The sequence below is a fragment of the Chinchilla lanigera genome, unplaced genomic scaffold (assembly GCF_000276665.1).
Source record: "Chinchilla lanigera isolate Chin_1 unplaced genomic scaffold, ChiLan1.0 scaffold00008, whole genome shotgun sequence".
NCBI lineage: Eukaryota > Metazoa > Chordata > Mammalia > Rodentia > Chinchillidae > Chinchilla > Chinchilla lanigera.
The window spans coordinates 26,381,246-26,394,604 of NW_004955409.1; the positions used below are offsets into that span (position 1 = coordinate 26,381,246).

Sequence of the window (13,359 nt, forward strand, 5' to 3'; positions counted from 1 at the left end):
TGTATTGCCAAGTGCACTGCCCGAAGTTCTGCCCACTGTGATGATTTCCCTTTACCACTGTCCTTCAGGGATGTCCCAGAAAGGAGCTGCAATGCTGCAGCTGTCCATTTGTGGGTGGTGCCTGCATAGCGTGCAGAGCCATCCGTGAACCAGGCCCTAGCCTCCTCTTCCTCTGACAGCTGATCATATGGTACATCCCACAAGGCCACAGGTGCATGCTGGGAAACAGAAGGCAGTACAGTAGGCATAGGAGCCATAGGCATCTGGGCAAATTCCTCATGTAATTTACCGGTACCCTGTGGACCTGCTCTGGCTCATTCAAGAATATACCATTTCCATTTAATGATAGACTGTTGCTGTGCATGTCCAACCTTATAACCTGGTGGATCAGACAATACCCAGGCCATGATAGGCAACTCAGGTTTCATGGTGACCTGATGTCCCATGGTCATGCATTCAGTTTCCACTAGGGCCCAGTCGCAGGCCAAGAGCTGTTTTTCAAAGGGAGTGTAGTTGTCTGCAGATGATGGCGGAGCCTTGCTCCAAAATCCTAAAGGCCTCCGCTACAATTCACCTATGTGGGCCTGCCAGACACTCCAAACAGCATCTTTATCTACCACTGACACTTTAAGCACCGTGGGATCTGCTGGATCATATGGCCCCAGGGGCAGAGCAGCCTGCACAGCAGCCTGGACCTGTTGCAGAGCCTGTTCTTGGTCTGGGCCCCACTCAAATCTAGCAGCTTTCAGGGCTGGGGATTTAGCTCAGTGGCACAGCGCCTGCTTGGCAAGCACAAAGTCGTGAGTTTGATTCCTGGTACTGGAAAAAAACCAAACACCGCCCCCCGCCCCCCCAAAAAAAAACCTAGCAGCTTTCTGAGACACTCAGTAAATGGGCCAGAGTAAGACACCTAAGTGAGGAATAGTAGAATTCCCTTCCTTTGAATCTGGGTTGGCCTAAGTGACTACCTTGGCTGGCAGTGTCGAGGAGCCTGGGCAGCCAGGCCAGAGGAAGCCTTGCACCCTGCATCTGGCCTTGAGAAGCACCTGCCCATTGTAGGGAGGCCGAGGGAGCATTCAGAAGCCTGGTTCCTCTGCGCACGTGGCTGCCATGCTAGGAGGAAGCCCAAGGCTTTGCAGAGAAATATGTCTGACATGAGTTTCAGTCTCCAGTTTAGACTCCGCACATCAGGGAGCAGAGAAGTCTCTGCCAAAATTGCAGATTTATGATCATAACAAATTTCAAAGTCCTTAAATTTTGGAGGTAGTGCTTTTTGTGGCACAACAGTGAAATGGAACAGGGAGAAAAAGTAAACAAACAAGCAGTATGGAGTAGAAGGGAGGGTGGAATGAGCTAAGAGTAGAGAGGAGTTACAGACAAAAACCGGGGTTGAGGGCTGAAGACTTTGGAGAAAGGGGCCAGGGGAAGTCTCCTCGCTCCTGTTTCTCTCTGCCAGCTGCTCAACAACACAGAGAACCGAAGCAGGAAGGCGGTCTCAGTCCTCCAGTGCGCTTGGTTGGTACAGGGCCTAGTACACTGCCAGCTCCTTAGAATTTCTTGGTTTTATATTCGTGGGACTAAGAAGGTAATTGGCTTAAAGTTCGCAGAGCAGTATGAACACGGATATAAGGGCCTATCCCTGAGGTAGGCCACAATTCCCAGAAGATAGAAACAAGTTCCTCAATAGGCATCTTCCCCTGTGACTCGAAGGAGAGCCCGTAGGGTTGGGAGGGGTAGTTCCCTTCCTGTCCACCATGAAAGGTCAGGGCTGGCACCACTGTGACAAATGACAGGTTAGCGAGAGTTAAGCATGGTTTGCTCATAGTTTTACACGACATTCAAGTAGGATGAAGTGAGGGCTGAGCAAGGGACTGAGAAGAGGCCAAGAGAAGGCAACTTCTGGCAGACAGGACAAAAAGAAAGAGGGCTGAGGAGCCGGGCATAGTGTAATCCTGTAATCCCAGCTGCTCAGGAGGCTGAGGCCAGACGTCCACAAATTCAAGCGCAGCCTAGATAACTACCGAGACTCTGTTGTCTCAAAATGAATAAAAAAGCGGGGTCTCGAGCAGGAGGCACCGGATGCGGGGTCTGGGGATCGAACGGGTTTCAGACTACATCTAGAGCAGTATCTAGAGTTCTGCTTCGTAGGTCACAGGAGACACTGAACGTAGTGCCCATCTCACAGACTGCCACTTAGGAAGGTAACATTATTCTTGTTTAATAAGGTTTTCACGAAAGCAAAGCCGCGAAAAGCACTTGTGGGGCTGGGAAGCGCTCCGCCCCTCTCCCTTCTCCCCGCGCCTCGCCCAGCCCCTTGTACCCGTCTCCTCCCCCGTCCGCTCTCGCGCGGGGACAGTCTGCGCAGGCGCACCGGGAGGAACCGGAAGTGCGGACGGAAGTGACGCGGAGTCGTGTTAGGGGCGGTACCTGCAGCGTAAACAGAAACGCTGAGGTGCGTGAGTTTGTGGAAGTCCCTTCCCGACGCCATGAGCCGGCTGCAGGATGACTACGACCCCTATGCGGTTGAAGAGCCTAGCGACGAGGAGCCAGCTTTGAGCAGGTGTGCCCGCCCCGGCCCCGCGGCTTCGTGCGGAGACCTGGCCTGCGGCCGCCTCTCGCTGTGCCGGCCGCGGTTCGGGCGTCTGTCGCGCCCCACTGCCGCCCGTGGGAGACCGAGAGGGGTCCTGGGGGGGTCCCGCAGCCCTGCGGGAGCGCGGGAGAGAGGGCTGTCCTGGAGTCGCGGGGGCCACTCCTGAATCTCCAGGGCCTGGAGGTGGACTCGCCTCTGCGGCGTGCTGGCAGCGTGACCGAAAGCGCGGCCCTGCCCTCGGCGTCTGGGCGGCGAAGTGGGACGTCAGGGTGGGGACGTCCCACAGGTTTATTGTGATGGCCGCAGAGCGTAGTGTGACGTCATTTCCGTGTGGGCGGGGCTGCACTCGACCCCCAGGGCCGCGCACCTGCCTGGCAAGCTCCCTGCCCCCGAGTTACAGCCCCAGCCGCCGGTGTGCGCACCCGGAAGACGACACTGTCAGCCAGAGATAAGGGGCTTTTGGACAGGGGTTCTTGACTACTGTCTGTTTGCCTTGGGTTGCAGAGGCAAATCGTAAGATCTTTGGCTTTCACAGGCTTATGTTAGAATAGGGGAAATAAGGCCAAAGTTGTATCTTGGAAGAGAATTGTGGAAGATGGTGGCCGGACAAAGGCACGGGAAGTTCCCTGGAGATTTCCAGTACGGAAGATTTGTCCTTACCTGAAGGAAACTTGCAGTTCTCTTGCACATTTAGCTACTTCCTTAGCAGCCTTAGGTCCCATCCATAAACTTTATTTTTAGTTTATTTTGAGACAGGGTCTCACCGCGTAGTGCACGCTGGCCTTGAACTCGCTTATGTAGCCGAGGCTGGCCTCGAACTCGCAGCGATCCTCCTGCCTCAGCCTCCGTCCATAAACTTTAAAACATTAATTCTGTCCGATGACGCTTTCTGTAAAGCTGTGCTTTATTCAGTCGCAGTGTTTCCTGATTATTCTGGGGGAAGGGTGTAGGCATGGAAGATCACAGTGGTGTGAAGATTTGTGTTGTAAAGAGTGAAGGTGGATATTAGAATTCCCTGAGAAAATGCTGGGTGTGGTGGTGAATGCCTGTAATCCCAGTACTCGAGGCTGAGGCAGGAGGATCACCAAGAGTTCAAACCAGGAAATAAGGCCAAAGGGGACTGAGACCGCCTTCCTGCTTCGGTTCTCTTGTGTTGTTGATCAGCTGGCAGAGAGAAACAGGAGCGAGGAGACTTTCCCTGGCCCCTTTCTCCAAAGTCTTCAGCCCTCACCCCGGTTTTTGTCTGTAACTCCTCTCTACTCTTAGCTCATTACAGGTGGCATACACCTATAATCCCAGCACTCGGGAGGCTGAGGCAGGAGGATCATCTCGAGTTAGAGACCAGCCTGAGCTACAGAGTGAGCTTAAGGCTAGTCTGAACTGTATAGCTAGACCCTGTCTCAAAAAGAAAAAGAAAAAAAGTTCAAACCAGCGTGGACTGCATAGTGAGTCCAGGCCAGCATGAACTACGTAATGAGACCTTGTCTCAAAACAAAAAATTCCCTGTGAAAATATTTCAGTTAAAGAGCCCTGTCTGTGAAAGGACATAGTAAAGGCCTCAGTAATTCAGTTTGACTGAAATATACTGTAGCAATGTTTCCAGGATTTGAGTTATTCTACTATTAGCATCTGCATTACACCTTGATATTAATTTAATATTTCGTTTTTGTAATTACATTTTTTAAGGACGTTTTATAAATTCTATGATAGTTGCCATGGTGTTAAAATACTTTGAAAACAAAAATAAAGAAAAATGCTTTGAAAATAAAATGGTGTTGATAAACAGGATGCCTGCTGATTTTGAAAACAAAACAGTGTTGTTAGCATGCCTGCTGAAGGTTCTGACCGCAATATTTGTTACTGTAAATAGAGAAAATATAGAATCCTAGGAGGCTGAGAATGGAGAATTCCAAGTTTAAGGTCAGTTTGGGCAATGTAGTAAGACTCAGGCTCAAAAGAAAAAAAAAAGGAATTGGTATTTGAGAAGTGTCTATCGATTGGGATTTGATTGTATTGATTAATACATCTGCTTTCTTTTTTTTGTTGCTGAGACAAAATACCCAGTGCCCAAAGTTAAGGGAGGAAAGGTTTATTTAGCTTGTAGTTTGGAGAGGTTTCAGTCCATAATTGGCTGGCTCCAAGGCAAGGTGACACGCGGCAAAGGTGCTGCGGAAGACAGCAAAAGTGACAAGGGAGAGGGAGACAGCCTCTTTCTGTCCCTTACATTGTATCCGGTCTACCAGGATTAGGGCGGTGCCAATCCAGTCAGTGGACTGCTCTAGCAATCACCACCCTTAATTCCAGCACACTTAATGCCAGTATTGCACTATGAATCAGTCACACTCTAGATTCAGCCACCTCCAAAAAAACCTTTGACCGAATGAGACTTTGGGGGGCATCCAGACACAAACCGCAACATCAGAGCCTGCTATTATGTGATGGAAGCTGGCAGAAGCCGCGAGGCATCTAGGGTACAGCAAGCATCATGTGGTTGCTCTGGGTTCTTGACCTGAGAGAGGTTGTGCCAGGGGTCCTAGGTGAGTGCTGCGCTTTCAGTAGTGAGTTGACATGTGGCTAAAGAACACTTGAGCTTAGAAAATCCACCTTTAAAAAAAAAAAATCCACCTTTTTCATAGCAAGCAGTGAATAAGAGTAAGCTACTCTGTCCTGGAAGGAGACGTTCTTGCATTCTTCGAGTTTGCTCATTGCAAACATAGCACTAAGAAGAGGCCTGGGTGACATGGTTAGAACTTTGCATTTTTGGCATACTCAACCGGAATGTGCAGGGCTCTTCAAGTTCTGCCTCTTCCCGCAGAGCTAGAGGTTGAGCTTGTCTCGGAAGTAATTGTCAGAGTTGCAGAAGGCTTGCAAAAAGAGTACTTCTCTTACTGTATGATTCAACTTTTTAAAACTTTATTTTGGAATAATTGAAGGTTCACATCCGGTTGTAAGAAATAATACTCTATTGTACCCTTTACCTGGTTCCACCAAATATTAACATACTAGAAAACCATAGTGCAATATCCTAGCCAGAATATGGACATTAGCTGACCTTAGTGCCATATGCCTGTAGTCCCAGCACTCAGGAGGCTGCGTGAGGCAGGAGGATGCTGCGAGTTTGAAGCCAGCCTGGGCTACCTAGTTTAAATCCAGGCTGAACTATGTATTGAGATCCTGTCTCAAAAAACAAAACACAAAGGACATTAGTAGTCAAAATACAGAACATGATACCAGTACAGGGGTCCCTTTTGCTGCTCTTCAGTAGTTGTGCCTAACAACAAACATGTATACATGGTGCTAAATGCCTGTAGTTTCAGCTACTTGGAGGACTGCCACAGGAGCATCTCTTGAGCCCATGAGTTTAAGATCAGCTTGGGTGCATAGTAAAACTCTTAAGTACGTAAATGTGTGTTTACATATATTTGGAAATACGCAGAGTTAGTCAATTTATTAAGAATTCCTATATATAATATGATAGGTATATCAAATGCAATTTTGTAGAGCTTAACATTGTTGAACAGTAGATCATGGGAATTCTAAGTCTTTTTTTTTTTTTTTTTTTTTGCATGCTGGAGATTGAACCCAGGGCCCCCTGTGCATGCTAGGCAAGCAAGCCCTCTAGCATTGAACTACATCCTTAACTCCACCTTTTAAAAGTTTTGAAAAAAATTAAAAAAAGAAAGTTTTGAGACAAAGCCTTACTAAATTGTCCAGGCTGGCTTCAAACCTCTGATCCTTTTGTCTCAGCCTTCCGAGGAGCTGGCATTACAGGGGTATAACACCATGCCCAGTTAATTAGTTTTTTATTAAAACCTGTGGAAGGTTTAATCTGATCATATCCTACTTACTACTGCATTTAAACAAACATGATCCAAACACTCACACGCAGTAAGACTATCTTCAACTGTAGACCTCACGTTCTAGATGGGCCTGTAAGGAAGAGGGAAATAAAAGAAGTCTTTATGTGTCACAGCATGAAACTTGGAGTACTCAAGTAATAGAGCTAAGGTTTGCTTGTGTCCTGTGCTTTCTAGCTATTAACTGTTTAGTCTTGGAATCAACCTTAATGGTGATCAACACCCTCATCACTTTAGTCTGTATTAGCTATCAATTTTTTGTTTCTATTTTTGGAGGCTGGGCTTTAGCATGTAGTTCAGCTAGGACTCAAACTCTTGTTTCTCCTGCCTCAGCCTCAGGAGTGCCAGGATCATGGGCATGAACACTGTGCCTGGTCCATACGCTCTTCTTATATGTATCAAAACTCACGTTGGAGAGTGAATTCTTGGTTGCAAAAGGGGCTTTATCTAGTTTTTTTTTTTTTTTTCTTTTTGATTCAGGGTCTTGCAGTATAATGCAGGCTGGCTCAAACTCATGGTGATTCTCCTGCCTCAGCCTCCCAAGTGCTGGGATTACAGGTGTGCACCACCAGGCCCTGCTGCACTTTTTAATATTAATATTCTTTTTTGTTTGTTTTTTAGTACCAGGAATTGAACTGGGAACCTTGCGCTTGCCAGACAGGCACTATGAATATTAATACTTTTTGTGATTTAAATGTTCGGTAGCTCTGAAGATGAAGTGGATGTGCTTTTACATGGAACCCCTGACCAGAAACAAAAACTCATAAGAGAGTGTCTTACTGGAGAAAGTGAGTCCTCTAGTGAAGATGAATTTGAAAAAGAAATGGAAGCTGAGTTAAATTCCACCATAAAAACAATGGAGGACAAGCTCTCTTCTCTTGGAAAAGGTACCCTTTTCGTTCAGTTTTCATATATATTGTAAGCTCCTTAAAGGGCAAAAACCTTATTTTTGCTCTTTGTTTTTCTAGCACTTTCTAAGGTGCTCAAGAAATACTTGTTAGTAAAGGAATAAATGTGTTTGGCAACTGAACTAGAGTTTTCTTTGATGACCGTGGGGAAATACCATGTGTTGTTGGTGGGAGGCTAGTTAGTGTTGTTAACTTTGCATAATTTCTTTGATTTTTTTGTTTTTTGAGAGAGAGTTTCACTTTGTAGTCCAGGCTGGCCTTAAACTCATGGCAATTCTCCTGCCTCAGCTTCCTGAGTGCTGGGATTACGGGCATGTGCCACCATGTCCAGTGTTACTTGCATAATTTCCTTTTGTAGTTTTTACTTCAGGGTTAAAAAAAGGACATAAGCTCATAAAAGTATTTTCAGTGATAGATGGTACTGATGGCAGGTTTAATGATGCAAATTCTTATCTCATGTTAGCAAGTAATGAAACATTTCATTTTGACACTTGGTCTTTATGTAAAATGTACATAACCCAACACTATTTGTGAAAAGTCAGACTCCTCAGCACTGGTTCTGCTTTGCTGTGTATTAACTGTCAAGATCTGAATATGTGTAATAACAATACTAAAACAGGTGGTATTCAGAGGGAGAAGTAGGGACACAGGCATGATACGAGTATAGGTGAAGGCCTACACTGGATACAGGTAAAGGTAGGAAAAGGATGGCCTGACTCATCCCCCTTATCATCTTGTAAATGTCTTAGCCTTTTTCCTAGAAGGTCCCTTACAACAAGGTGTTGGCCAAGGCATGGTGGCATACACCTGTAATACAGCACTCGGGAGGCTGAGGCTGGAGGATCACTTTGAGTTGAAGTCAGCCTAAACTACATAGTGAGTTCAAGGCCAGCTTGAGCTACATAGTGAGACTGTCTCAAAAAAACCAAACCAAATAAAAAGCAGACAAAAAACCACACAAAGTGTTTAATCCATTTTCCACAATGTACTGTGTGGCTGAAAATAGATATATGCGTGCCAGCAACTAAAAACATTTCTTTTTTTTTTTGCCTTTTTCAGACAGGGTTTCACACTGCAGTTCAGGCTGGCCTTGAACTCACTTTGTAGCCCAGGTGGTCCTTGAACTCACCCCTCCTGCCTCAGCCTCCTGAGTGCTGGGACTACAGGCATGCACCACCACTCCTGGCAAAAACATGTTTTTTACTTAATTAGGTTTACAAGAAGGAGGAAAGAATTCTCTCCTGATTTAGAACAATTAATTGAGGAAGGGTAGTTCTCTAATTACATAGGGCATGAAAGTTGGGTAAGTCACTGATGTGAAAATACTTCTCCATCTAAATGGGAATAGTTGTTATTACTCTAAAAGTGATGGAAGAGTATATGGAGGGTTTCTATTTCCTGCTAATTGTGTGTGCTTTAGTCTGTAAACTTCCCTTTTGGTTTGAATAGGGTCTTCCTCAGGAAATGAAAAAGTTGGAATAGCTCCAGCAAAGTACTACGATGATGTATATTTTGATTCTGATTCCGAGGATGAAGACAAAGCAGGTAAGTAGTGTGTTTATGAGGTTTAGTGCATGCATACACATATATGTATTTTATATGTATTTATATATATATATTTTTTTTTGTGACAGGGTCTTGGTATGTAGTTCAGGCTGGCCTTGAACTCACTATGTAGCGCAGTGAGCTCCCAAGTGCTGGGATTGCAGGCATGTGTCACCATGTCCAGCTTAGCAGTTATATTTTATGAAAAAAATTCTGCCTCACAATTACTAGATATTAGGCGTTCCTCCTCAATTTTCTCTTTTAAGAAATTGTAGGCCGTTGATGTGAACACAAAACCAGAATTGATTGATAGGAGAAACTGGGAGCTTCTGTCTGTCTCCTTTCCCCTTCTGTGGTTGAACCCAGGGCCTTGTGCATGCTAGGCAATCCCTGTACCACTGTGCTATGTCTCCAACTTTCTTTATTCCCTTCCTGGACTTGGGGATTAAACCCAGAGTCTTGTGCATGCTAGACAAGCTCTCTACCATTGCAGTCTGACTTCAGCCCTCTAGTGCGCATTTCACATGTGACACATGGCTGGGTTCAAACTCACCACGTCGCAGGTGCGCAGTGACCACATTTGGCCAGTGGCTACTGTGCTGGAGAGTGCTTGTGTTGATACGGCAAGCGCGTCCATCAAGAAAGACACTCACAAGAACACTGAGAAAAACATGAATGCACAAAGCTTTATTGGAGCCCGCTGATGGATCTTCCCTAACCTGGAATCAGAGAAGATGTCCTTGCTGCTCTGGGTCTCACCTTCAGTTTTAGTACATTTCAGGTTCCCATAGTAGCCGTTACTTCATTTTCAGGAATCTCACAAGAATGTCTCACAATGAGCACAAAGTTTTCCTTTCTCCCAGGAGGTCAGACAGCCAAATTCCAATGACCATAGTGGGTTAACTTTCAACTTACTTCCCAATTTGCTCTGTTTGTTCTGTTCCCAGTTTATGGCCTTGCTCTGCTTTTAAGCAAGTTGATAAGGGGACTGGGGTATAGGAGTGTCAGCTACAGCTTAAATGAACTGTAAGTGACCTCTTTTTACTATGAAGTTAAAACCAGAAAAATGGAGTTTCTCTTGCCCTATCAGTGTCCCATTTGACAGATGTTTGTTTATTTATTTAGTCTTTTTGAGACAGGGTCTCGCTATGCAGTTCAGGCTGGCCTTGAGCTCACTTTGTAAGATCTGCCACAGCCTCCTGAGTGCTGGGATTATACCACCCCACCCCACCGCCACCACACCCAGCTTGACAGATGTTTATAAGGAGCTAAATCACAAACAATGTGGGAAAGAATTTGCAGATTAAATGTTAAATTTATTAAGTACCTGCCTGGCAAATGTAAGGTCCTGAGTTTGATTCCTGGTACCAAAAAAAAAAAAAAAAAAATGTTCAATTTATTTCAGTCAGAATCTCACCAAATTGCCCAAAGTGGGTTTGAACCTTGTGGTCCTTCTGCCTCATCTTTCTGGGTAGCTGGGATTATGGGCAAACACCCCAACACTTGGTTTTTCAAAGCTATTTTTGTTCTGATTTCAGTGGTATTTTCTAGATGGGAACTTTTAGAGAAGTTATACATCAATAAAATTTCTGGTTTTTGTTTAATAGGCTTTTTGAGACTTAATTATGATTTGAGCTCATTCTTGAGATTCTGGTTTATGTGAAGAAGCAGCTTTTATCTGTTTTGTCTTTTTTTTTTTTTTTTTGTGGTACTGAGAGTTGAACCCAAGGCCTTTAAACTAAGCTGTACTCTCAAGTCCCTCTTTTTTCTTTTCTTTTTTTGGAGACAAGGTCTCACTATGTAGTTCATGCTGGCCTTGAACTCATGGCAGTCCTCTTGCCTTAGCCTCTTATGTGCTGGGATTACAGGCATATGCCACCCTAGACCCCCTTTTTAGATGGAGACAGGATCTTGTTAAGTTGCCTAGGTTGGCCTTAAACTTACAATCTTCCTACCTCAGCCTTCTGAGTAGCTGGGATTATAGGTATGAGCCAGTGTACCTGGCTTCGTATGTATGTATGTACGTATGTATGTATGTATGTATGTATGTATTTATTTATTTATTTTTGAGATAGGGTTTCGTAGGCCAGGCCAGGTGAACTCACTATTTTGGCTTTGTTTTTAAAAGAATGGCTTTACATTTTTTTTTGGATAATAGGATAAATATATACCTGGGGAAATGAGATTCTTTTTATATTAAAGAACTGTGAACTTTAGATGGTACCGAGACATGGCCTCACCCTTTTTAAAATTAGCACAGGTAACCAAGAAGAAGAAGAGACAGCGCAGGATTCCAACAAATGATGAATTACTGTATGATCCTGAAAAAGATAACAGAGACCAGGCATGGGTTGATGCCCAGAGAAGAGGGTAAGAATTTAAATTTGATATTTAGATTCTTTAGAAAAAAATGGTAGAAAAGTGTTCTTCATGACATTAGCACTTTACTGTGTTTATATACACATCCATCAGTGAAGAAGTTTAAAGGAAAAAACTGCTGAATAGTTTGTTTTAAAGTAACCAGGAAATTTGCCAGATGGGTAGGAGTTTGAACCGCGGGTTTTGAGAGGAAGAACATAGAGATAGAGTCCCGTTTTCATTACATCCTGTCACGGGTCCATGCTCGCCACATGATTTTGACTGTTGGTCCTGACCGTGGTCATGTGACTGGGGTATGTCAGTCAGGTTTTCCTCCCCGAACCCTTTCATATTCTGCTCTGTGAAAGGAAGTTGTGCACAGCCACACTTAGGAGTAGACAGTTATGCTCCATCACTTTGAGGGGAGAGTGTCTTCTTAGTTATTTGGAGATCTATGGTATGGGAGGTTTGTCTGTTCACCCCTATTCATTTATCATTTCTATTAGTGTGGACTCATTTATGTTTATTTTACTTTTTTTTTTGTTGAAATAGGCTCTCACCATGTAGTTCAGACCATCCTTGAATTCACCATGTAGCTGAGGCTGGCCTTGTACTCAGGGTGATCCTCCTGCCTCAGCCTCCTAAATGCTGGGATTTACTTAGAATTATAATCCAGGGGCCGGGGATATAGCTGAGTGGAACAGTGCCTGCCTAGCAAGCGTGAGGTCCTGAATTTGATTCCTGGTACCAAAAAAAAAAAAAAAAAAAGAATTATAATCAATATGACTTTTATTGTTGCCCAAGTTATTTCAGTTTTAGCCATTGGAAATTGTTTCATTTGGCTCCATTCCATTTTGATTTGTTCTGTTTGAGTACTTTCTTATTTTCTGGCCCTAGAAGATATTCCATGTTCATCTTGTGTGCCATATTCCTGCAGTCAGTCATTTTGCTGAGTTCTTTAATGGGAGAATAACATTAGAAACTAAGATTTGGCTTTTGTGAGTTTTTTGTTTCTCCTCACTTTGCTTTTCCTGTTCTAGTTATCATGGTTTTGGACTACAGAGGCCACGTCAGCAACAGCAGCCGGTTCCAAATAGTGATGCTGTCTTGAATTGCCCTGCCTGTATGACCACATTGTGCCTCGATTGTCAGAGGTAACTTATGAAGGGAACACACACACACAACAGAAAAACAAAAAACAACTTTTTGATCTTTTTTTCTTTTTTGTAGTACATATCTGTTATACATATTGATCAGGTTCATCATAGAGGATTTGTACCTGTACCTAATATATCTTTTTTTTTTTAGTGTTTTTGAGACAGGGTCTTGCTATGCAGTTCAGGCTGGCTTTAAGCTCACCTTGTAGCCCAGGCTGGTCTTGAATTCCAAACAATCCCTGTGAGTTCAAGGCCATCCTGGGCTACAAAGTGAGCTCAAGGCCAGCCTGAACTGCATAACCAAAATCCCATCTCATGAAGAAAAAAAAAATTCCTTTTCATTCTGTGGGCTATCTCTACTCTGTTGGTGGTTTCCTTGCTGTACAAAAGCTTTTTATTGCCCGGCGTAGTGGCGCACACCTGTAATCCCAGCACTCAGGAGATTGAGGCAGGAGGATCATTGTGAGTTCCAGATCAGCCTGGGCTACAAAGTGAGTTCAAGACCTGCCTAAACTACATAGCGAGGCCCTGCCTCAGAAAGCTAGCTTTCTTTCTTTCTGTCTTTTTGAGGCAGGGTCTCGCTATGTAGCTGTACAGTTAGGGTTTTGTTATTAAGGTGTTGCCTACACATGTGTCTTCAGGAGTTTTGCTTGTTCTATTTTCCAGGATATTGTTTCACTTTTATATTTGGATCTTTGATTTATTTTGATTTTAGTTTTAGAGTATCGGAAGAGGTATGAGCTTAGGTTCAGTACTCAGTGTGTTGAAAACCAGTTTTCCCAGCACCATTTATTAAATAGGTTACCTTTCTTTCGGTGAAGGTGGTTGGCCTGTTTGTCAAAGATGAGGTTATTGAGTATATTTGGAGCTGTTTCTACATCTTGTATTCCACTGATCCTCAGGTCTGGATTTTTTTTCCTTTGGTACCAGAAATAAAATTCAGG

General features: G+C 44.3%; 1 protein-coding gene across 1 annotated transcript in view; it reads left to right on the plus strand.

The window, feature by feature from the left end:
- The first annotated feature begins 2,372 nt into the window (after positions 1-2,372).
- Positions 2,373-13,359, plus strand: part of Eapp (E2F-associated phosphoprotein) — a 28,121-nt gene continuing 17,134 nt past the window's right edge. Inside the window, exons 1-5 of the mRNA XM_005376941.2 lie at positions 2,373-2,560; positions 7,153-7,334; positions 8,805-8,900; positions 11,156-11,270; positions 12,299-12,412. Coding sequence (XP_005376998.1) covers positions 2,487-2,560; positions 7,153-7,334; positions 8,805-8,900; positions 11,156-11,270; positions 12,299-12,412 — 581 coding nt within the window. The 5' untranslated portion in view covers positions 2,373-2,486. The remainder of the gene's footprint in view (positions 2,561-7,152; positions 7,335-8,804; positions 8,901-11,155; positions 11,271-12,298; positions 12,413-13,359) is intronic.